The 25,749-nt window shown below is 44.2% G+C and overlaps 1 protein-coding gene across 2 annotated transcripts in view; it reads right to left on the bottom strand.

Annotated features, from left to right (window-relative positions):
- The window catches only part of IMMP2L (inner mitochondrial membrane peptidase subunit 2), a 1,207,428-nt gene extending 1,182,033 nt beyond the window's left edge, over window positions 1-25,395 (bottom strand). The window contains exons 1-2 of one of the 2 annotated variants that reach the window (XM_088456388.1): window positions 25,285-25,395; window positions 20,058-20,189 (exon numbers count right to left, since the gene is read on the bottom strand). In XM_088456388.1, the coding sequence (XP_088312514.1) occupies window positions 20,058-20,189; window positions 25,285-25,356 (204 nt within the window). In that variant the 5' untranslated portion in view covers window positions 25,357-25,395. Of the gene's footprint in view, window positions 1-20,057; window positions 20,190-25,015; window positions 25,128-25,284 lie in introns of those variants that run through there. The other variant, XM_088456391.1, reaches the window with a different exon arrangement.
- Window positions 25,396-25,749: the final 354 nt, after the last annotated feature.

The raw sequence follows: 25,749 nt of genomic DNA, 5'->3' as shown, positions 1-25,749 counted from the left end.
AATAATGGGTTAAAGGATGCAGGACAGGTATGTGGAGGTGTAGTGATGGGAGAGGAGTTTTAGATCGTGCAGATGGGAGCTAAAAGTGTTTATTATAACTTTTTACAAACTTGTACAAAAACACTGAAAAACTACTACACATACAGTATATTTTTTTAAATCCCAAAATTCTGGAAAGACTTTAATTTACTGAAAAACTCTTGCTTGCGATAATTTTTCAACCAATAATAAAAAGTTCAAAAATCAGCCATTTGACTCCTTTTAAGAACCTTCAGAACTTTCATTATGGCCACTAACAGCATTCTATATGGTCCTGCTATCTCAATTGCCAATTTTTTGGAGTCCAGAATGGTTTCCCCACTTTTTCATGCACTTCTCTCAGTGCACTTTTTACAGAAAAGTCACGCAACCTGTGTGGTCTCTTTGTTGGACTGAATCTTGACAGGCCTACAGTGAAGAAGGTCCTGCGCCAGACTGAGTGCTCTCTGCACTATAGGTAGGTGACTTTCCTGAGTTGTTCACTTTCCCTGAAAGGTGTGATGCCCTGTCACCGCTTCCTATCCTCGCAGACTTGCATCCATGGTGAGGAGTACCCAATCTGGGACCCATAATGGATGGCCCTTGTCTAAATGAGTAATCTCCAGCCACCAAGCGAGGGAGAGCTGAACCTCTGGCAAGATGCGGATCATCCGAGACTTCATCCGAATATACTGACCATCCAAATGAGATGGAATCCATTGCTGCAGGGACCTGGAGTGGAACTGGGCAAACGCCACCATATCGAATGTGGATACCATGGAGCCCAGCACCTGCATTGCCAGGTGAACTGACACACTTTGGGCCTGATTCAGACCCGCTCACGAGCGCTGGCAAGCGGGGCGATGTTGCCCAACTGCGCATGCGCACGACGGAGGCGGCTCCAGAACAGAGCTAACCGCTCACACCAGAGAGGGAACATCCACAGAGGATTGATGGTCTTCTTCCACTGAGTAAGACCCAGAACTATGAGTACAAGAGTGTGATGAGGAGGTTGGGTCAGAAACCTCAGGCAATGTCTGAAGAGAACCTCTTATGCCCCTGCTTCTTTACTGCCACTGGTCTATTTGCCTTTGCCACCTGCTAAGGGGCTATAGACGGCAGCATATTCTGACTAGAGTGAGCAGAAGAATCAAACCAACAGGGATTTATAGGGGACATGTACACAGAAGGATGCAAATACTGCGAGTATACCCCAGTAGGAGGCAATATCATGGTAGGAGCACAAGACACTGCGACCTTGTCCGCCATATGTGACAAAACCTGCGATCAACAGGCCACCCAAGATGGCTCTTGTGTAGGTGCAGGTGTACCAGATTGGAAAGGTGGCTGTTTACAACAGGAACTACACAATCCATCTTGCACAAAATCCTGTTCAGACAGGCCTGCAAAACAGGATTTACATGACTTGAGCACCGGAGGCTCACCCTTCTCACCTTCACCCTTAGACATGACAAATGTGTGATCGGTATAAGGTGTACAGTGTACATTCAATCTGACCCACTTCACATACTGTATGAAAAACCCCACACACCTTTTCAGAGGGATGAGGAGAAACAAAGTGATGGATATAACTGACAGTTTGAAAACAAAATATAGTATATATACACAGCAGCTAGCATGAAAGTCACATGCAATGCATAAATACAAACATTGCTATTGCAAATTGACTCTGAATCAACTGACCAGCCCCGCAGGATATAGAGAGCTATATACCAGACCCAGAGGAGAGGTATACAGGGAGACAGACCAGACCTCTGAGACAACCAGCCTTCAGCAGTACGCACAACTGCGAACATCTCACACACAAAGTGGTCAGAAGTAGCAACCCAGAGGCGAGAATCCGTAACCGGAAGTTGCGTCTGGGTTGGGGGAGGAGCTGCCGGGGGAGCGCCCATCTCCCCTAAGCTGCGATTTTGACAGCATGGGTACGCTTCCCTCACAGTAGTAGAAGCTAACTAGTGCACTCTAGTGTGTCTACTACCCATCCCCGGCGACAGACAATATGGCTACGGCCGCCTTAGTGAGTACATGTTACACAAAGCATTTACCCGCAGCTACCTCTGGTGCGTCTCCTACACCGGAGGCTTGGACTGCATCGTGCACGATTCTCCTCACGTGAAATTGCTTACCTGCCATCTCCGTGAATCCAATCGTAGTCCGAAACCCAGCGATGCCGCCAGCTAAGCCTCGACGAAATCCCCAGGGCATATAGTGGTACTGGCGTTTCGGCATCGGCATATGGATTCGCAGTACCTGCGTCCTATTCGGCGCTTAGTACTGCTCAACTAAGGTAAATCATAAAAAGAAAAGGCCTGGGACTGCCTAGGCAGTCCTGCAATTAAACAGGTGCGTTTGGTTACTTGCCGCACACCAAATAAAAAAACTGAATGCCTGTGGCTGGAGACGGAGTATATAGGGAGGAGGCCCTATGCATGCTGGGAGCTTTAAAGCTGTAGCTGTTTGGTGCAATGGATCTCTCCAACTACATACCCCCAAGGTAGATCCTGTAGAAATAAAATGTTTCTGTATGTTCACCCTTCCCATCAACACAAATTTACCATTCTTCTCCAGACAGCTGCTGAACAGATACAGTAGTCTTTACTTCTGCAGATAATGAATGCTGAGGTCAACGTGCTCTTTTCTATAGTGTCCATACTGTGCAATTGTAATAATTGTGTATTGTCTGCGGTCAACAACTCTGTGTAATGTTAGCACACTATAAAACCATTAAAAAATTGCTTAAAATCATTCTGACGTGAACAGGGGCGCCGAGAGGGGGGGGGTACTAATTACCCGGGCCGGGCTTACAGGGGGGGCCCAGGTCCGGCATCGCTACCTCTCCCTTTTACGTCACAGCAGCCCAGCACACGCTGCTGCGTGCTGGGCTGCACTGGGAGACTGCTAGCGGCTGCTAAAGCAGCAGCCGGAGCAGTCTAATATGCCTATGGGGGGAGCGATCACGCTGATCACGCCCCCCATTGGCTGTGCGCTGGGTTGAGTGCGCAGCAAAAAAGTTTTTCTTTCTTTTTTAAGGGGGCGTGGCCACACCTCCCACATTTAGGCCACGCCCCCATCACATGGGCCCGGTGCGACTGTCGACGGCCATGGACATGAACAAGACATTATATAAAATGTCAGATTGAACAGAGTAATAATAATTTATGAGCTCTCATAAAAACATTGCTATATTTACTCATAACAAAAAAATCTAACAGTTCAGTAGAACAGCTGCTATTTTTATTTGACTTATTGTTGTGTATAATCATTTGTTGTTTTTTCATTAATAACATCTTGTTAGCTGAAGAGACAAGACGGCTGACATCTCAGGAGACAGCATACGTATTTGGGAAGTAGATTAAAACAAAGCCATTTTGAAAAATCTGGATGTTTCTCTTGCAATATGTAAGATTAATGCAGTTATTCAGATATGTGCTCCCTGCTGATTGTGGATAACAGGGTCTACTAGGGGATTCCACACAAAAGAGACATTCACAGCAGTGCCAAATCAATCAAGGCAGCAAAAACTATAAGATGCTATAGGTATGTTTATATGTACTAAAGGATCTTTAAAAATGTTATACATCATGAGTGGCCACCACTAAAGATAGACTTAATTACTACAGAAGTTCAACAAAAAGATGTAGTTACATAATTTAAAAATGTCCTGTCCATTTTTGACAGAACTTTTAATTTCAAACACAGCAAGAGGCTAGATAATTAGAGCACAACACTGTTGGTAGTCTATGAGGTTTATTACAAATCAAACTTTCTCAGATCACACAGCGATGGCTTGAAGTTAAAACTATTGAGTACTCAATGGTTGTATACTGCATATCAATAAAAGACAACATGCTGGTTATACGCCTCTTTCCTACACCCACTATCTTTTAAGTGTTCCACATAAATCATTCTAATATGCAAGATAGAGTGTTTGGAGTAATCTGCTGGGTTTGCTTACAGCAAGGAAAAAAAAAAATGTAAAAAAAATCATCCGTTCAATATGAAAAACTCGATGTTTGAGGACAAAAAACAAAAAAAATACATCTATAATTATTTATACACACACACACATATATTTTTTTTTTATTACACACACACACACACACACACACACTAGCAACCCACCTCAGCTTCGCACAGGAGCAGTTTTGAATTTACAGGGATAGTCTTTTTTTTTTTTTTTTTTTAACAGAGGTCTTAGAAGATTGCCTTGTAGGCGACAATAGTCGTTTTTCCTCCTAAGTCAACACAAAGATTTACTTTTGGTGTGACAAGCAAAAGTACCACAGTCTCCGCTTAGGTCAACTCCAGCCACGTTAAGTGTCTGTCCCTGTGCTTTATCTATTTTCATGCCAAAACAGACTCTTAAAGGTTCCCACAGACATAGCGATGTGCTCACAATCCAACATAATGTACGACTTCCCCTGAACTGTCCCCGGGAGCTCCCCTGCAGTCTTGGGTACAATTTGGTCAAAAAAAGCTGCTAATTTGATTCACGATCTATCCTGCATCATGTACGATGTCCAAATCGTGAGATCGTGCAAGATAAATCGTGAGTTTACAAAACACACGAGGATCTTCATGATTAGTGGGAAATTTAAATAATGGGCGGGGCTAGCTAGGGGGTATAAAAAGCAGGCAACATTTTAACCCTGTGCAAATTCTGCTCTGCTACTAAATGAGGCTAGGTGTATACCTGCTGAACCCTGTACATTGCTACTGTGCTTTGCTTTGTATTTAGCTTGCCTTTTACAAAGTGTGTTCTACCTGTAAGTGTGTGCTACCTGCATTCTATCCTGTTCCTGAATTCTGTGCTGATGCATCCCTATCAGTATAAAGTGTTGGTTGTCCAAGCTGGGGTTAAGATTATCCAGGAGAGGGCCCAGCGAAGGAGGAGAACAGCATGCTGGACCAAGGAGTGGCTGCTGCAAAGGGATACTCACTCTCACATGTCCCTGCTGATGGAGATCAAGGAGAACAACCCGGACGACTACCACAACTACCTGCGCATGGATGACGCCACCTTCCAGGAGTTGCTGCATCTGGTGACCCCCCACATCCGGAGGCAAGACACAAGGTGGCGGAGGGCAATCCCTGCTGAAGAGAGGCTGGTGTCTACGCTGAGGTACCTGGCTACAGGAAGGTAATTTGAAGACCTGAAGTTTGGGACACTCATCTCACCTCAGTCCTTGGGCGTCATCTTCCCAGAGACCTGCAAGGCTATCGTTAAAGTGCTGCAGTACCAGTATTGCAAGGTAAGAAAAAATATACACCATACACATTTGTTTCTTGTCAAAGAAAAAAAAGGTTTTTTTTTTCTTTTCTTTTTTTTTTTTAAATGTAACTCTTTATAATAACTGTGACAGCCAATAAGGCAACATTAACAAGACTGTGCTGCATAGCAGTCATTAACATTTGTGTGGCAACAACACTACACAGTAGTCAATTAAATTTTTTTTTTAGGTTTATTTTTTTTAACTCATTATAATAACGGTCAGCCACTGTGCCAATAACACTGCACAGTAGTCAATAACAGGTTTTTGGGTTTTTCATTTAAACTCTTTATTATAACTGAGACAGCCAATAAGGCTGCATTAACAAGACTGTGAACTGAACTGTAGGCAACATCTTTTTTAGTTATTTTTAATATATAAAATAAACATGTATATAAATTGTACAAAACAGCATTATCACCAAATGCTATCAATCCCAATAGATAGGCTGCTGTATGTTGTACGGTGGGTCAGACACCATTCGACTGTTAATATGCGCTGTAAAATCGTCGATATCATCTGGCGGTTTCTGAAGGATGCGTTCTGCTTGTTGGAGAAATAAGTCCTCCTGTTCTGTGTACTGCTGCTTTCTCCCGTTTTTTTTTTTTTTTTTGGGGTGGTGCAGAAGAATGATGGTCCTGGTAGAATTGGTGTTGGCACTGGGGTAAAATTATCCACCTCGCTGTCCCCGAGAAAACTTAGGTCCTGCGTGGAGGACATATCAGGCTTTTGGGTGGGAGTCTATATAGGAAAAAAAAAAGAAAAACAATATTATAGTCACGTTTTAACCCATTTTTTACTATTTTTCCAGCTTCCTAACACTGTGGTTGAGTGGAAGAGCATCGCTGAAGAGTTTGAACAACGTTGGAATTTCACTAACTGTGGAGGAGCCATCGATGGAAAACACATCCGCGTCAACCCACCTGCCAACACCAGATCATATTACTACAACTATAAATGATTCTTCAGCATCGTTCTCATGGCAGTGGTGAATGCCAACTATGAATTTTTGTTTGTGGATGTCGGCAAGAATGGCCGTGGTTCAGATGGTGGGTCCTTCAAACAGACGGCTTTCTACCAGAGACTCACCAACAAAACCCTCAACTTGCCGTCACTGGACGAGACAAAGCACAGCCTAAATTACGTTTTCGGCGCAGACGAGGCTTTTGCCTTACATGAACATGTAATGAAGCCATTTGCACAGAGGGGCCTGACCAGAGAGAAGAGAATCAACAACCATCGTCTATCCCGGGCACGGCGCATTGTGGAACATGCGTTTGGAATACTCAGCAACAGGTTCCGCATTTTCCACACCACCATAAACTTACGTGTGGAGAAGATAGACTGGGTTGTGATGGCATGCAGTGTGCTGCATGTTATGATTTGCGGTTAGCAAATCATCTTGGTGGCAGTTCCCAGTCATAGTTGTTACTGGGATACTGCATCATGTCCTGTCCTTGTTCTGGCTTTTTGCAGGAAGCTGGAAATCCTGTCTTGTCTGTGTTTAAATCATAGCCTGTCATTCATGTCTGTCTGTGTGTTTTGTATCATGTGCTCACTAATTACAAACTGTCTGTGTGCAGAGCTCAGATGCACACATGCCTTTGATTAGGAAGTGCTCTCTCCAGGAATTGGTTCCGATTGGACCCTGCTTCCTTTAAGTTTCAGCCAGCCCTGCACTCCATGCCGGTTATATTGTCTGACGTCCATAGAGTGTTTGTTCTCAGAAGTCTGAATCTTTGCCGGTCTTACCTTGTTCCACAGTTCCTGTATGCCAAGTCATTCTTCCAGTGTCCTGCACCTGTCTGTCTGTTTAGTATTAGCCTGTGAAATATACCCTGCTGCTGCCTGTGGGATTTTCATATCAGAGTCCAGCCAAGCAGTGTCAGTCTGCTTCCTGCCTATGTTCCCGTCGTGCCACAGTTCACCTGTCTGCCATATTGCTCTAGACACACCTCAGCGTGCATTTCATCTCGGCTCTCAAGCCGCAACTCGGCTGTCATAGCCGCACAACGGCCTGCAAGGCCGCATCAAAGCCTGCATCTCATCTCGGCTGTCATAGCTGCACCACGGCCCGCAAGGCCACATCATAGCCTGCATCTCATCTCGGCTGTCATAGCCGCACCATGGTCTGCAAGGCCGCATCGTTAAGGTTCCACTTGCACCCCAGCCCTCAAGGCCGCACCTTGAACTTTGTTACTTCAGCCACTAGTCCTTGTCTGCATTTTGTCTGTCTAGTTCTTGTTTGTCTAGTTCTTGTATGTATTTTGCCTGTCCAGTGATTGTTTGTTTTTCTGTCAGTCTTGTCATAGTCCATTCTAGTTTAGTCTTATCTTGATATCCTGCAGTATCACAGTCCTGGTCATTCCTGCTGTGCAGCCTGCTTAGTTTGTACCCTTGCTTCTTGCCTGACTACCCAGCTGCACCACTGTCCCTAGACATTCCTGAGACCTACCATCTGCCGCTGCTACAGTATCCTGTCACTCACATCAGTTCCTGTACTTATCACTTGCAGCTTCACTCCAGCTAGTACCAGTACAGAAAGGACTGCCACTCCTCAGCCGTGTTTATGTCAGCAGTCCTGCGGTCTCTCGTTGGTTGTGTAAGCCTCTACTGCTGGAGGCATAAATCCAGGCGGCCACCTAAGTACCGGTGTGCACATAAATCACTAAGGGGACAGCGGGTGGCTGTTATTGGTAGAAGATCCTCTCCCTGGCTCTAGAGGTCTTACACAACCATGCGAGAACCGTAACATTGCATAACTTTCTGCGAAGGAAAACCACACAATGAGGACCAGTCCCAGCTAGACCAGAAGATGCAGGACATCCGGAGGAGATTGCCCAGTTTACATCAGTGTCTGCACCACCAATTCCTACAACTTCGACAGCATGTGTCAAAGAAGTGAGGGAGGAGTATATGGTCCATTTCAACAGACCAGGTGCAGTGCCATGGCAATTGGGATTGAGCTACAAAAACAATAAAAAGGTTTTGGTTTATGAACTGTGTCGCTACTTACCAAAATTTCCTCAGACAGTCCCCTCACTGATGCTTCTTCTCCCTCTCGTTCGGCCATCAGGACGACAGATAGGCGTTGTGGCTCCTGTTCACTGATTAAACTTATCAGGTGATAGCACCACAGTGTTGGCTGATACAAGTCATTGGTGCCTGCTCCGAAGCTTTTTGAATCGTTCACTTTTTTCTTCTCCTTTATGTAGATGGTACACAGGTTCTGGATTTTTTGGCGTACTGTTTTAATGTCAGTATCCGCAATGAACTTTTTGGTGTAGTCCAACAACACCTCCAAAACTGCCAACTTCTGAGACTTGTTATGGTATTGTCTACTGGATATCTGCCATAGACAATCATTTGACTATAGGATCTCGAGGAATCCAGTCACAAACTCGCGTTCACTATCCATAGAAATTGCTAGGAAGAAAAAATAATAAAGGACATTTTTTTAAGCTATATTTGTAAAATTGTTTTGTAAATTTTTAACGTTTATTTCTACAGTTTAAGATTTTTTAAAATGTTTTCTTTTCAGGATTTTAATATGTTTTTATTTGTATTTTTTAATATGTTTTTTTTCACAGGCATGTAATGTGTTTTTAATAGTATTTTAATATGTTTTCTTTTCAGGATTTTAATGTATTTTTATTGTATTGTAATATGTATTTTTTTTTTACAGCAATGTAATGTGTTTTTAATAGTTTTGTACTTTTTTTTGTTGTTGTTGCAATGTATTTGTTTCTGTTGTTGACATACATTTGATTATGGTGGTATATTCAAACATCATAATCAAATGTATCACAAGAACAAAAACAAATGTAATATATGTATGATGTTGTTGTAATGTTTTCTTTTTTGTTGTTGAAATATATACAAAATATATGTTAATGGAATTTTTATATATTTTGGAGTGTTTTATGATTTTGAAGGTATTTATTAGGTGGCCCGTGACCTTGGTGGCCAGTGAGTGGTAGCACACATTGGTGGGCAGTGGGAGGTTAATTCATGATCCAGCCACCGCCCGCCTCATTTTGGCGGGCGGTGGCTGGATCATGCATTTATAGGTGAGTGGCACACATTGGTGGGCAGTGGGACGTTAAATGCATGACCCAGCCACCGTCCACCTCATTTTGGTGGCTGGGTCATGCATTTATAGGTGGGTGGCACACATTGGTGGGTAGGTGTGTTGCATTAATACAGTACCAATACTCACCAAAGTGCTGCAATCCAGACTTCAGTGTGCAGACTCCCAATCGTTCTTCCTTCTCCTTCTAATCACGATGCTGCACAAGATGGTGCATGGGCGTGTACAGGGCCCTGTCTGTCAAATTCCGCAACGTACGATGAATCGTGAGATACATCATGAGTATAAAACTACTCATGACAGGCACCTAATCATGTCCCAGATTGGCAAATCTGCCCTACAGCATGGCAGATTTGAAGTGGCAATGTACAACTAGTGGGGACGCGCATAGTCATCGTGAGTGGACACTCATGATTTGGTCATATTTTACACGATTTGTCCAAATCGTCCAAATCGGGTAAAATATTGCTATGTGTGTGGGCAGCTTTATCGGGAATTGGAGTGAAATTAAAGAAGCGTTTTTCACATAAATGAAATGGGAACGTTAAAAAAAAAAAAAAAAGGGAAAAACTGACATTTTGCATCAGTAAACAGGGCTTACAACAATTTATCTGGAGAAACCAGAAAATATGTATCAATCTCTATATGGTATAAAGTAAAGTCCATCGTTGTGTTATATGGTTTAGGCAGCATAAAACAAGTACGCTTAGACGTCCACTTTTTCATTGACTTGCTTCACTAAAATCATCACTGCTCGGCTCCCTTTTTTCATACATGGAATGTTTTATACACATAAATCTTCCTCGACAAATGCTCTATAGAACAGGCAAACTTGCATGTCTGTTTGCATCCTTTGGAGAGAGCTTCCTATAATAAATATATATATCCACAGCGGCGGCACTCTTACTCCAAAGAAACTGCACAGGGAAATGAGATTAATATCACCAACGTTATGGAGCATTTATTTCAGCTCCTTCATCAAGGTTCAACAATTGCATATACATGTTGTAAAACATTTATACTCACATCACCACACGTGTAGTCCGCACCGCGTGGCATCCGGGGCCGGGTTCCATGCTGATGACGTCATCACACCTGCCCTCCACACCGACGCTGCCACCACGTCATTATAACACCACCTAGTGCTGTTTAGAACTTAAGAGCAACACTCAAAAACCCAATTAAGGGCTTATAGAGAGAAGCTGAGAAGTAGCACCAACCACTCATGACAGTTTAGAGAAAACATACAAACTGTATCCTAATGTCAGGTTAATATAAATGATTCATTCATATGATATTATATACAATAAAGATGCCACTAATAGATGAATACTTAGAGAAAGCAATGAAGACCCAGATTCTCATTCAAGCCGCGTGGGGCCAGTGCATCCAATTTGAAAATCCAGCAGGATTCGCACTGCAAAAGCCTGCGAGATCCATCTCCTTCCTGTAGGGATTTGGGTATATGATCAATGATCATATACCGTAAACAGGAAGCATTATGAACACTGGAAACAAAATGGCGAGCCACCGGCTGGTCACTGCCCCCAGAGGAAATGGCAGCACGAATGGCCAACCGGTGTAACGCCATACGCTCTCTTAGTGTCTTGATAAGTGTTATATATTATGGTATTAATGGTTTTAGATTAACAGTTAGATAACTGGGGCTATTTCCTGTGTCTATATGGTTCACTTTATTTGGTCAATAATAGAGATGTATTTCATCTGCTTTTATATTATGTCTTAGGTGTTTGTTCGGTTTTTAGAATGTTAATGCACTGTCCTATTTGAATATTGTTCTAGTCTGCACACTAGTCCGGTCACTGCGGGTTGCCTAGTCAACGGATAGACAGGCTGTGGGCGTCACCAACTTCCCAGAACTGACGTGGTGGCAGTGCGGTGTGGAGGGCAGGTGTGATGATGTCATCAGCATGGGACCTGGCCCCGAATGCCGCGCGGTGCGGACCACACATGTGGTGATGTGAGTATAAAGGTTTTACAATATGTATATGCAATTGTTGTACCTTGATGAAGGTGCTGAAATAAACGCTCCGAAACGTTGGTGATAGTAATCACATTTCCCTGTGCAGTTTCTTCTGAGTAAGAGTGCTGCCACTGTGGATTTCTACTTGTTGAGTCATCCTGTGGCTGACCTGAATTGGAAGGCACCTTCACATTATATTTTATTATGGGAGTGCCACCTTTGGGAAAATATATACATACATACATACATATATATATAAATAAATAATAATATCTATATCATACAAACTCGGCACTCACATGCTTTTCAAACTGCAACTCCTTTGAACATAGGGAATGTTGGTTCCAAAATATTGCAATAATTTGTTAAGCTGGCCACCGCTTCACGGTCATTCCCATCTAGCCAGTCCCTACACTGATTCTCAGATAAATGAACTTGATCTGCCATCTTTGGCTCAAGCTTGCATACATTTTAAACATGAAACTGGGTCCTGCCTTAAAGAGACAGGACCACACCCAGGGATATCAGTTAATAAGCACCTGGAAAAAGAAAAAAGTTTGTCTTACATTTGAAAAACAGGGTGCCCTAGCAAGTGTGACCACAAAATTTAAATAAACGACAGGCTCAATCCATGGCACTCGACCATCTGGGGTGCCCTTGGTATGTGACCACACCATCTACATAAAAAATATCATACAAACTCGGCACTCACATGCTTTTCAAACTGCAACATATTTTTTATGTAGATGGTGTGGTCACATACCAAGGGCACCCCAGATGGTCGAGTGCCGTGGATTGAGCCTGTCGTGATATGTATGTATGTATGTATTAGGGATGTGCAGGCTCGGATAGGTTCGAGTTTGCACGTGGAGTTCGGATTTTTCCCTCCAAAAAAACGGAACTCAGAACGAGGCAAAACGTCATCTTACATGGACGAACATCATCATTCCTGGACAAAAGACCAGGAATGATGATGTTCGTCCTTGTAAGATGACGTTTTGCCTCGTTCTGAGTTCCGTTTTTTTGGAGGGAAAAATCCGAACTCCACGTGCAAACTCGAACCTATCCGAGCCTGCACATCCCTAGTATATATATATATATATATATATATATATATATATATATATATATATATATATATACACACACACACACACACACACACACTGTATAATATAATATAATATATATATATATATATATATATGCAAAACAAGGCCGAAATGTTGGTAATGTGTTGCAAATAAACTGATTGTTTATGCAGCCGTACCTATTGGAGTGCCGTTTTGGAATGCACATCAGAGTGTGTGCTTGCGCGCATGTATATTCATATACATACACACAGCAGCAGAGGTGACAATCAAGGACTTGGTATTCAAAGCAATAAAGTGGACATCAAGAAGTTTCCAACATTTCAGTTTAATGATAATCAGTCTTCAGGGACACAGTTAAACCAAATCGTTGGAAACTCCTTGAACTCCACTTTATTGCTTTGAATACCAAGTGCTTGAGATCAAGTCACACCTAACGTGCACGTAGAGCGCCACATCTCCCATTGAGCACATTAGGTGTGACATGCATGCCGGGAGGAGGACTGAGAAAGGAGTGCATTAAGTATTATTAGTAACAGGAAGGGAGGGGGCGGGCAGTGTGACAGGAAAAAATCTGAGAGCGTAGTGAGATGGGGGCGGCAGCTGCAGGGCCGTAACTAGGGTGGGGCGCCATGTGCTGTGGTACAGGGCACCGCAAGGCAGGGGGCACTGTTCTGGCCAGTCAATTTTCTGTTTATAATGATTCTCACTTGCAGCATCCTTATCCCTGGCATCTCCTTGCAGCCCCCATCTCCTCCCTGGCTGACTCCCACTCCATGAGGCCACCTCCATAAGCACCTTCAGTCGCATCCTCTATTATTTACCCAATAATGTCTGATGGCAGCCCATGAGGCTGCCATCAGAAATGGAAATTTTGGGTTCGCGTCTTATGTACCTATTTGAAAAACAGGGAGGAGGGGTGGTGCCAATGCTCTTTCTGGCCCTGGACACCAAAAAGTCTAGTTACGGCCCTGGGCAGCTGGCTGAGATTGACCCGGCAGACAAAACACGCATACATTGGTTTTGCCTTTAAACTAATTACCGCTTTAAATCGTGCTGGCTACTGCAAGGTGTTCTAGCGTTAAGTTCACAGACCTACTGCAATCATTGCGGTGAACAAGGGTTACTGAAAACATTTGCTTCAATGAAACTTACACTGATTAATCCATACATCAGAAAAACAAGTACAAAATTGTGTTTTTGAAAGCAAAATCTGCTTGGTTTGTTTCCTTGTTCTGCTTATAAGAATTTTATTGATAAACACTGACAAACATAAATTACCTTTGCATATACAGAAGTGTCCTTATACATCTAGGGGTAAATTTACTAAAGTGACAGTTTTTAGAAGTGAGTTTTTAAAGTGATGTTGCCGATAGAAACCAATCAGATTCTAGCTATTATCATCTAGAAGGTGCTAGTTAAATGTTAAGTAGAATCTGATTGGTTGCTATGGGCAACATCACTTTTAAAACTCACTTCGGTAAATGTACTCCCTAGCCCTCAATACGCCATGCAGCACCACTTGTCTGGTGTGGGTGAGCCGCCAAGTTCCGTACTACTCTGCTAGAGTAGTGCGCCTTTTTGGAAAAAATGCATCTAAGTCGCAATGTGATGCAACTAGGACGCACCAGCAGACTTTGTGCACCAGCAAATCATCACAAATATATATGAGCTGCGCAGACCAACTCTAGAAATGCAGCATAAGTGTAATACCACAGAGTAAAAAAAAAAAAGAAAACATGATTACTGTGTCAAAAGATAAATGACAATCATTGGTTTAATGTATCTAAAGAGAAATAGTTGCTATATTGTTCTAAAATAAAAAAAAATACAATAAAAACACAAATACACCGGTGTATTGCTAAATATGATATCTCAATATAAAAGAGATACAATGAATCTGTATTTCAATAATAAATCTAATTGTCAAAAACCAGCCTTGAGATTCTGTAGTGATATAGGGCCCTATTTACTACAATCCGCATTTGTAATGCAGATTGTAGTGTGATATTATCTACAATATCACAGGGATTTACTACAAATCCCTTGCAGGGACAGAGCTTGCGAGAGAGCGCTGTCCCTACGAATCCCATCCGCACTCTAGTCACGATATTTTTGCAAAAAAATACCGTGATTAGTGCCCCGCGCATGCGCCGACCGGCCACCGCTGCTACCTACCCGGCGCTAAGCCCTGCCCTGACACTAAGCCCCCCCGCGACCCTCCCTCCCTAAATAGCACTTACCTGCAGTCATCGGTGCAGCATGGGAGACCAGCTGACCAGAGGGGAGTCATCACCGGAGCCCCGACCACCGGTCCCTGGAGTCAGGAAAGTGAATTTTTTTTTTACTATTTTTTTTTTGCAGTGTATCAGCCTGCGGTCTGTTTAGACCACACAGCTGATCAATTGGACTGGCTCCCGGCTCTGCTCTGCCTTCTAGAGCAGAGTAGGAGCCCGGTAACTGGGGGAGACCCTGGCATTGGTAGTGGGCGGTAGCGGCGGCGGGGAAATAGCTAGACGATGACCTGGCGGCAGTGCGGGCAACAGCGGCGTCGATGCGGGCTCAAGCGTGACCCAGTGGTGGCGGGGGGAGGGGGTGAAATCTGTGGCGGTGCAGGCGTTGGCGACTGGCCTGGACCCGAAAGGACCCAGTCCCTGCCAGCCATTCTGCAGAGTTTGGCAGTGGAGCCCATTTCAAAAATGGCGCCTCAATGCCATTTTTGAATTTCAAAGATGGCTAACGTGAGAATCACGGCTTGCGAGGTCATCGCCCCACCCCCACGGCTGGCTTATATAAGCCAACGCGAGAAGGCGGCATCGCAGTCCGACGGCCGGAGGGAGCAGTGAAGAGCTCCTGAAGAAAGAAGATGCCAGAAGTCCTAGTAAGCTTACAGGCTGTCGCCCACTAGGTGAAGAGGACACCAGAAGCCCTGGTGGAGGTGGCAGCCGAGCAAAAGAGCTAATTGGCTGCCCACTCCCCAGGTGAAGAAAGCACAATATGCCAGAAGCCCTGGTGAGTTGGTGCCCGCCAGGCGAGTACGCCAAAAGCCCTGGCGGGTTGGCGCCCATCAAGTAAAAACTCCAAAGCCCTGGGGTGGCGGCAACCATGCAAAAGAGCTTAAAGACCGCTGTCCCCCAGGCGAAGACGTCGAAGCCCTGGCAGGTTGGCACTCGCCGGGCTAAGAGTCCGAAGCCCAGGGGTGGCGGTGGCCACGCAAAAGAGCTTAAAGGCCGCCATACCCCAGGCGAAGACACCAAAGCCTTGGAGGGTTGGCGCCCTCCAGACTAAGACTCCGAAGTACTGCAGTGTTGGCGGCCATGCAAAAGAGCTTAAAGACCGCCACCCCCCAGGTGAAGACGCAGTAAAATAAAATATTACAATATTAAAAGTGTATTGTGTTTATTTTAATATTTTCTTTACAGGTGGACTACAGGTACCAGTGGGCCCCAATGCCCGGCATGCTGGTACTTGGAGAACCCACAAGTACCAGCATGTAGGGGAGGCTTGTTGGGACCTGTGGCTCACCTGCAAAGAAAAATATATAACACCACTCTTCCAGGCACCCACAACCCAGAGGTGCCAGGGATAGCCCCGGGCTATCAGCCTAGGCCTGGGGTGCCCTGGAGAAGGGGACACTTATTGGGTGGGTCCCCAGCTCCCCAGCCTGGGCTGATAGCAGTCAGGGGTAATGCTTTGGCTGGGGGACCTGCTGGGGACCAGCAGTGAAAAGCCCACGGCTGGTTGTGCTTTAGGGGAGGGGGGGGGTCAATTCACACAATCAACCAGCACCCACTGCTCTAGGGTGCCGGGGATAGCTCTGGGCTATCAGCCCAGGCCAGGGGTGCCCTAGAGAGAGGGACCACTTTATTGTGGGGTCCCCTACTCCCCAGGGATCCCCGGCCTGGGCTGACTAGCGGTCAGGATTAGTGCTTCAGCTGGGGGACACGGTGAAAGGGTTTTCCTAGCTGTGGCATTATCCCCCCGCTAGAAAGAGCTCGGGACTGCTTATTGAAAATACAGGGGACCCCCTATGCTTTTTGTCCCCTGTATTTAAAAAACCAGGACCGGCTCGGCTGAGCCTAGTGCTGGTTGTGCTAAATACAGGGGACCCCAACGTCTTTTGTCCCCTGTAGTTTGACAACCATGACTGGCTCTGAAAAGCCTGGTGCTGGTTGTGCTAAATACCAGGGACCCCTAAGCTTTTTGTCCCCTGTATTTTCACAACCAGGAACGGCAGTGAAAAGCTTGGGGCTGGTTGTGCTTTGGGTGGGTGGGAAGGCCACGTCCTTTTTTTTTTTTTTACACATATTCAATTTTTAACATAGATGAATCTCACTGATACGTCCATGCATCTGTGTTTTATTGATTTTATTATCTCAGATGCATGCCCAGCGCCGGTGAGCCCTCTGTCTCCTGCTGATACCCCTGTGCACTGTCCGGCTGCTGCCACTGCTCCGCTCCCCCACTGCTTCTGCTGCCCCGCATACCTACAGCCCGCCCCCGCAGCAGTCTCTGATTCATTACCCCCAAACCACTTCCTGTGTGCCGGTCCCTCCTCCACCTGCGCTAGTGTACCATTTTGTTGCCCTTCTCCCCTACAGGTGGCCCGGTTTGCTCCTCCAAACCTTGATAGTTAATACATTTTAAAAAAGCAATAAAATTCCAGAGACAAAAAACCTTACGATTTCACGTATCCCATTAAGGCTTCTTAAACATGATCTGAATTTTCACAAAGCGTCAGCTTTAATGTTTGGAATTTCATTGCTTTTTTAAGTTTGAGTGGCAGAAATTCAGTAGGTTTTGTGAAAATTCAGATCATGTCTAAGAAGCCTTAATGGGACATGTGAAACCGTAAGGTTTTCGTCTATGGAATTATTTAATATGGATGAAGCTTTTTTAAATATATATAGTATGAATCTGGCATTTTCAATGTATTTAGCTTTTCTTAGGTTTGTAGAATGGATTTAGCTTTTCTTATATATTTAGTATGTATCCCTGCCTTCCGGTTGTGTGTATGTACATTTAGAAACTTGCTTTTCTGGGTATGTGTTAATTTAGTGTAGATCCTGCTTCTCTGAAATGACGCATCCATTGATGCCCCACATCTGCTGAGGCTCTGCCTGCCTTTGCCACATCCTCTCATACCTTCCTGAATAAATTTAACTAGAAAAATAGCACTGCAGACAGTAGTGTTATTTTATATACTACTAAAATTATGTGTCAGAGACACTGTTAATCAAATTTGAATTATTCTTCTTTACTTAAAAATTTTAACAACTTGCATTTGTGGTCCGCACACCCGTTGAAGTGAAACCACGCCCCCTTGTAGGGGTCACGCCCCTTTTCTGGGAACACGCGCGCCAAAGACGCGCACAAATGTACCTACCGCCGCTAACTACCCACATTTCCCCTATAATGGTGCCCCCCTCCCCCTGCCATTTTCTTCTGGATCCACCATCGGGGAAAGGTACACAGTGGGGCAAGGTCTAAACGGCAAAAGGATATTATGCAGAGTCCAGTAGCAGAAGGCATGGTGATCCAGACCCAGATTAAAAGCAGGGTTATTGCACTATGGGGGCTGCTATTCAGCCGCATTAACCAAGCTTTGGAATGCATAGTAGCCTAAGGGATATTGTACCGGGCTTTCTGTCCCCTCACTGACGCATGCGCCGGACAACGGCGGTGCACGCAGTAAGCCTACAAATGCTGAAGCATGAAGTAGAGTGATAGCATAAGCCATCACTGCACTTCTAGCTCTTTACCCAGACAGAGTCTTATCACAGCCTGCCTAATGGCAAGAGCTTGATAGTGAATTTGCATGAAGATGTAAATTTTCAGGTCACAAATTAGGGCGTAAAAAAATCACAACAGCATTTAAAATGCAGATTGTGATTAATGGCCATATATCAGGAATGTATTATTATTACACTAGTTCTAATACTACCTGCCAGTTCTAGCCTGTTCTCCAAATTCATGCTATAATAAGGGAGTACTGCTATTATTTTGCCGAAGCATAGGACCAGCTACATGTTTTTTCCCCAGAACAACCTGTTATGCCAATTGCACAGTAATGCCACTAATAAAAATAGGAAACCAATTTTAATCATTTAGGCTTAGTAATGCAATTCAGTTAGATTCAACAAGATAAAAACAGAAGCACACTGGACACTTTTTTCTTTCTCTGTACAGTAGCTCTCTAGATAAAGAGAGACTAAACTTATACACTTTATTGACAAACACCTGGCATTAGTGCATCAACCAACACTGGAATTATCTATATAATAAGAAAGTGTATTTGTCTGTCTGTTTGTCCTTTATGCACAGCCAGAGTTTTGTACCTAGCGCCACCAAATTTGGCATGGTGGTGTAGTTTTACCAGGATTAAATGTTTGTCTAGGTTTGAACTTTATAAGGGCCACACACTGTCACACAATCCCATAAAACCAGGACACTCTTAAATTGCACAGGTTCTTGGGCTGAGGGGATGACTTCACATTAACACGCCCTCATCTCTTCCAAGGTGCTATTATATCACGTTCATGTTCTTGGAGTGCCTGGCAGGCTCATGAGCAGCTCAGCAATCTGTACATTCAGACTGTGGCAAACAGTATAATCAATCCACAATCTTTGATCACAGCCTCACAGTGCCACTGCAAACGGGCCCACTGCTGTCCTGGGACAGGACTCCAGTCCCGGCATTTTCCCCCTAATGGCAGCCCTGCTAAACATAGTCTTCTATGTTGGTCTGCAGAGTGATTTTAGGGGTGAAACAGCTGCAGACGCAGTGACAGGGATCACATAGATTCCAGATTATTGGAAATATGAGCATGCACCTGTCCCGTACTGCAAGTGTAGTACAGGTCTGCGATCCCACGCGCAGACTGTCAACGATTGACAGTCTGCTGCCGTTTCTGGGCCTGTCACCCGATGAAGGGGGGCGGGGAAGATTTCTGAAACTCAAGTGATTTTGGAAACTATACTGATTTCTGTTCAGTAAGTCAGTCTGTTCCTTATATACCAATTTCCAAATGGTATGAGAATACACCTGCCTGCACTGTCATTTACTCCTAATTTGTATAGTTATCCAGGTCATAGGCGAGGACAATGTAAAAATAATGAAGGCTGCAGGTGTACTTCAGGGACCAGTCTTAAACCCGGGCAATGCCGGGTATCCCAGCTAGATTTAAAAATTAGCAGGTCTCACAGAGGGCTTGTAGGAATAGGTTACCTGGCAGTTCTGATACATGAATGCCGTCACCCACCAAGTCACATGAATCACTCTGGAAAATGACCAGTTCAGTCTGCACCTTATACCATGCTGCAGGTATGTCACAGTGTTGTCCAGACTTCAGTCGCAAGTGTAGCAAATATAGATGACATTAGTTACAGATTATTCAAAAATCCTTACATCATGCAAAACTACAGTATACTGAGCAGTTACTTACAACAAGATCATGAGAATTATCAAATCACATATATAGTCTAGCACTGAAATAAGTGGTAAAAAATCCAAGAATGTAAGATAATACAGACACCTGAAAAAAAAAATTAACAAACAAATTAAAAAAAAAAAAACGTACCTGCATTGAAACACCTTCCACTCTCGCAATGCAAGCAACTCGATCAAGGAAAGTCACAGTGACTGGTACAGCCACAAAAAATCCGCTTACAAATGCCCGAATATATCTCCTTCCATGCAACTGTGCCATTTTCTACAGAAAAAAAAAGTATAGTATCATGCATTTGAAACATTTAAAATATACAATTTCTCTAATAAGGTTAGCTATAACACCCAACAGAGCAGGTTTTGTTATTCCCACATACAATAAAAAAATAGAAGCATTTAAGACATGAATTGGTTAATAAATTACTTTTTATAACAATTAACAAGGAAAAACAAGTAAAACATTTTTAAAGTGGTCTAAAGTCATTAGACCACTTTTAAAAGTGTCCTCTCTCTGCTGAGGTTAAGGGTATGTCCTGAGGCTGTCTGTTACCAACGAAGGAAGTCTCTTGGCAATCTCAATGTAGCTTCCTTATTGGGAAAACAGGTAAATCGAGGTAAAAGAGATGTAACAAAAAGGTCTACGATGGTTTTAGGGGGCGGGGGATTCAATTGTTTGGCATGCTCGATCGACGATCTATTCCGAAGGGGCGATATGAAATTGTTCCAGGATTTCATGCATGTCACGCCCAAATAGAACAGGTTTAGCCACGTAAACCATCTAAAGTTTGTTTGGATGCCCAAAAGGGGGACCATTCACCGATTTCTGCTCGCCACCTAAGAAGGGTGTGAGCAGAAATGATGCATTCGCACCCGATGGCAGAAAGAATTGAATAGCTCCAACAGGTGCCAAAAACAAGACATTCATTCTTGGCACTAGTGCCTGTCAGTGCTGGGCGCCCGACAGAGCAATTCAATTGTTGCTCCATTCTGGCGGGAACAGCTGCCGGCATTTCTGCTCGACCTCTCCTGAGGTGGCAAAGAGAAATGTACTATTGCCTGGTTTTGGGCACCCTAAGCAGGACTTTAGCTGTGTTTAGCTGGTTTACATGGCTAAACCCAGTCTAATTGGAGGCGACAAGAGCAATAACTAATGGGCACCCAAAAACAATTTAATTGCAACATTTAGACGCGCAAATGAATTAACAATTGAATCGCACCCTATCAGAGAAATAATAAAACTAACAAGTATTAAATAAGTGACAGGCACACAAACATTTATGCTAACTCCAGTAACAGAAGCAAGGTTTTCGTTAGTGCTACAATTTAAAATTCCAGTGGCTGCATTACATATATGTCTAATGTGAAAGTCCTGTCCCCATACGTGGCTGTCCTGATTGCACGCACAGTGAGTGCACACAGCGCTGTCCGGCTCCCTAGTCCCCTCATCAGTGTTATGTAACACATAACATCCGTGGCGCTGATCGGGGGACTTGGGAGCTGCTCTGCGCTGTGTGCACTCACTGTGCATGCAGAAGTTGAACACAGGTCCGGAAGGCAAGTACTCGGGAGTACTGGGCGCGCACTAGGTGGACTGTGGGGCATATTGGGAGGGAGGCAATGGAGCGTAGGGTATCAATTTTATTGTAGGAGGTTCCCACAAGCCTAAATCCGGCCCTGCCCTGGAGAATAGTAAAAAGTACATGTGCAGAACAGCTCTCCCCAAAAATGCTGGCGTACGGAGCAGTAGCAACTGTCACATGGGATGAGAGCATAAAATAACAGCTGGTAGCAGTCACATTCTACACGATCACACCAGATAACTGTTTAAATTGGACCAGCGTTCCCATATGAGGACTATGATAAATTACTGCATAATTGCACCATTCTCATAGTATATATCTGCAATATCTCCCGTTAAATATCACAGAAAGATATAGAATGTTATGGAAAAAAAATTTTTTTTATGAATATGGTCATTGAAGATAGAAGCAGATAGTCAGTTTTATGCAGCCACTCTCTGGGCATACACTATACAATTATCTGTTAGATATCTGTCCAATCTGGCTGGTTGGAATGAAAACCTGGTAATGTATGGGAGCAAATGACAGTTGATCATATGGTTTTAAACACTGGAAAATGGACAAAAAAAACAATTGTTCCAGTTGGTTAAATTCGTGTGTTTTAACAAATTTGTCTGAATGACCATTTTAGTCTGTGTTCCAGTGTTTGTGAGCAAATGGTCGATTGTCATTTGCTTCCATACATTACCAGATTCTCATTCCAACCAGCCAGGTTGGACAGATTTCTATCACATAATCGTAGAGTGTATGCCCAGCATTCCAGATCAAACTCAACATCACAGAAAAATTATCTGACATTGCCATACACTGGCAGATAATTGGTCTGCTGGGCACACATTATACAATTATCTTCCCAATAATCGAGCAAGAACGTTTGTGTCCATTTTTCACAGTTTTATTGCCAAAACGCTCATGCCTACACACTAAACAATAAATTAAGACGATCACCTAATTGCTGCCAAATAATTGCACAGTGTGTACCCAACTTTAGCGTTGCATGAGAATTAGGTTTGGGAAACACTGAATTAGAGGGAATGGTGATAAGCTCCTTTTATTAGAACCAGCGGGAAAGGAGTGCAGTATCATTCTCTATCTAAAGTCTCAAAAGGTTTTTAAGGAGATGTCTATGCTTACACACACATGCTTATTTTACTAGGAATCCATACTTATCACTCAAGATGTCACAATGGCAAGTGTCAGATTCCTGGGACTCGTAATTTGAGAGATACATAGCATTATTCAGTTAGGTGTTAGAGCAAAAAAGGGAGAATATTTTGCTCCTGGAATAAGCCATGTTGGAATATGGTTTTACCTTTTTTTGCTCTGAACTCTGAATAAGGTTCAGTATCCAATTCTCCAACCACCAATGAAGAAATGAAAAACCCAAGCCAGCTCTAGAGCATATCCTGAGCGGTATGCCATTGTGGAGCTTGTAAAAAAGTATTTAAAAATAACCTGTGATCTCCACTTCATATTTGGTGGAACTGTCCCACACTTCGAACCTACTGGGACGCAGTACTTAAGCTCTCGGATCGCACCTTTTGGCTCTTTCACCTCTTCGCTACCTATTGCGAGTTATAAAAAGTCCCCTCTTGAAGTATTTGAATAACGCTGCTAAAGTAGTCATTCTGATACGCTGGTGTTCCTCCTCTCCTCCAACCATTTCAGATTGGTTTTCAAGGATTGATTTTTATTTGGACAATCTATTTTTTTCCACTATCTGATGACTAGGAATGTAGTTAGGAAACCGGCGGTCGACATGCCATCATCAGCCCTATGCCAAAATCCCGACGGCCGGCTTACCAAACGTAGGTAAGCCGGGCGTCGGTAGCGGATAGCCGCGGGGATGGGTCTTGGAGGGAGGGTTAGGGGGGGTAACTTAGGGTTGGGCACCCCCCAGGAGGTTTAGGCTAGGGGATGGGGGGGTTAGGGTCAGGCACCCCCCCGGGAGGGTTAGGTTTAGGGTGCAGGGAGGGAGGGTTAGGGTTAGGCACCCCTAAAGAAGGGTTGGGGGGGTGAGAGGAAAGGGTTAAGTGTGTTTACTTACCTCCGTAGGGATCTTCTGCTGCTGGCCTTCCTGCGTCGGTATTTCATCCGCCAGGCTTAGGTCCAGCAGTATGACATACTGATTCCGATGACTATGCAACTTTCAGAGATAATTGGTTTAGATGGCTTGACTTCCCATTACCCTTCTTCTGCTGTGACACCCTCCCATATGCCCCATCCCGAACAATGGATCTGGGTAAGTATGCGTGGTTAGCATAGGAAAGGGGGGGGGGTTAGGTTTAGGGACCCCCAAAATAGGGTTACACCCCCCCCCCCGAGGAGGATTAGGGTTGGGCTTGCAGGAGGGAGGGGTTAGGCACCACCAGGGGGATGTTAAGAGATTAAGGTTAGGCACCCCCTGGGAGGGTTAGGTTTAGGGTGCTGGAAGGGGGGGTTAGGGTTAGGCACCACTAAGGGATGATTAGGGTAGGGAAAGGGTTAGGTTACTTACCACTAGTCAGTCGCCGGTATTTCCTACCTATCCCCCTGTAATACATAGTGCTCCCAATGCCATGTACTCAAGTTGTTTTTTAGAGGACTTCAAAATGTATTAAGCTTTCTACATACATCTTGCCAGTACGGCATGGATATGCTATATTACAAATAAAGGTGCATACACACTATGCGATCAGGAAAGACAGTACGATTACGACATCGTAATCGTACCTGATCCCCTGTAGTGTCTGCACTGAACGATCAGTCGTTCAGTGCAGGCACTGTCCATCATTCCTGAACATGCCAACCTGTAGTTATCGTCAGACTGTGCTGCATGTTCAGGCGATGGACAATGTCGGAAACGACCAGCGGGAGTGCACATCGCTGGTCGTTTGCGACATAAAGGTGCACGATTACTGAGCGATTGCACGATTACGATGTCGTAATCGTGCAGTCGCTCAGTAATATCGCCCGGTGTGTACCCATTAGACTTGTCCTCTTCCTCACTTTGCAGTGGTGGCAAATAAGCCTTTAATATTTTGTTCTAAAAAAAAATAAAAAATCATACTTATATGTTATACCACAAATACATTTTATTCATTTGAAATAAATAGCTCAAGAGATTTTAAACCACCACCTAAGGAAAGGGTAAACAATTACTTATTCAATGAAGCTCATGTGTTATTGTCTAGTGCAGAGAAAAACTAATAAATATCTATTTGTAAGTCAACATTGTGCCTCTTTAGAAACACTGTAACGTAATAGAATGTAATTATTGTAGGTATCTGGCATAAGGAGTACTTGGCAAAACTACTGTCTCACAGCTCTCGCCCCCTGAGGCCAAATGGTACTGGGCTTTAAGAACAAATATCAGAAGAACGTCAGAAGTCCCTCGCTGTACTGTGATGATTATTATAAGACAGCCCACAATACAGAATCCGAGTCCTAAGCAGCAGCACATACTACCCGGGACTCCTGTATGTAACTAGTCACTGCAGGCATGGGGAGAGGTGACGGGAATGATCCCTACCCTCACACAGCACAGCCGCCCGGTACTGACTCCCACGTGTGCGTAGGCAGCAGCTCTGCCCGTTACTGGCTGGACACGGCCGAAGGGTCACTATATGCTTCCGCCTGTACAAGTACAGTAGCACTAGCACGTATAACAACAGCAGTACTTGGTAAATGCCAGTGCGGTTCCCCTGTATCCCAATGCTGGTGACTGTACAAACAGCCGCCACGTTGAGATTACACTCCTGTAGTGTGGGTGGAGGAGGAGCGGCTGCAGAGTGACATTACCTCCCGTACGTCTTCCCGTCTTCTCTCAGCACATGCTCGCCGGGCGTGGCCAGCTGTCAGTGATGGCTGCATGCAGGCGTCATATACAGGCCGGGCCTCCCTGCCGGAGCTGCAGCAGGACAAAGAAAAGCTTCCCTGTATGGGATTGGGAACGCGTAATGCTGGCAGAGCACTATACACAGCACTGCGCTTAGTGCTAGTACTGTGCTTATAATAAAAGCACCTAATTCATTATAACTATTCTTTCTTCATTATTAGACAAAATGATGGGTGGCAGGATCACCTCAGTGACGCCAATGTCGGACTGGGACATGAAGGGTCCACAGGGAGAATGAGACAAAAATGTATATACACACACACCGCGCAGGTAGACAGATAAAAATGATATTAGAATTTAATAAATTATCAAAAAAATATACAGATGAAATAATACATTTGAAAAAATCAACAAAACATGTATCAGAA

This window comes from Taudactylus pleione, unplaced genomic scaffold, assembly GCF_031769625.1.
Source record: "Taudactylus pleione unplaced genomic scaffold, aTauple2 ptg000041l, whole genome shotgun sequence".
Classification (NCBI taxonomy): Eukaryota; Metazoa; Chordata; class Amphibia; order Anura; family Myobatrachidae; genus Taudactylus; species Taudactylus pleione.
The sequence above is the reverse complement of the archived record's forward strand: the minus strand, read 5'-3'. Positions and strand labels throughout refer to the sequence as shown.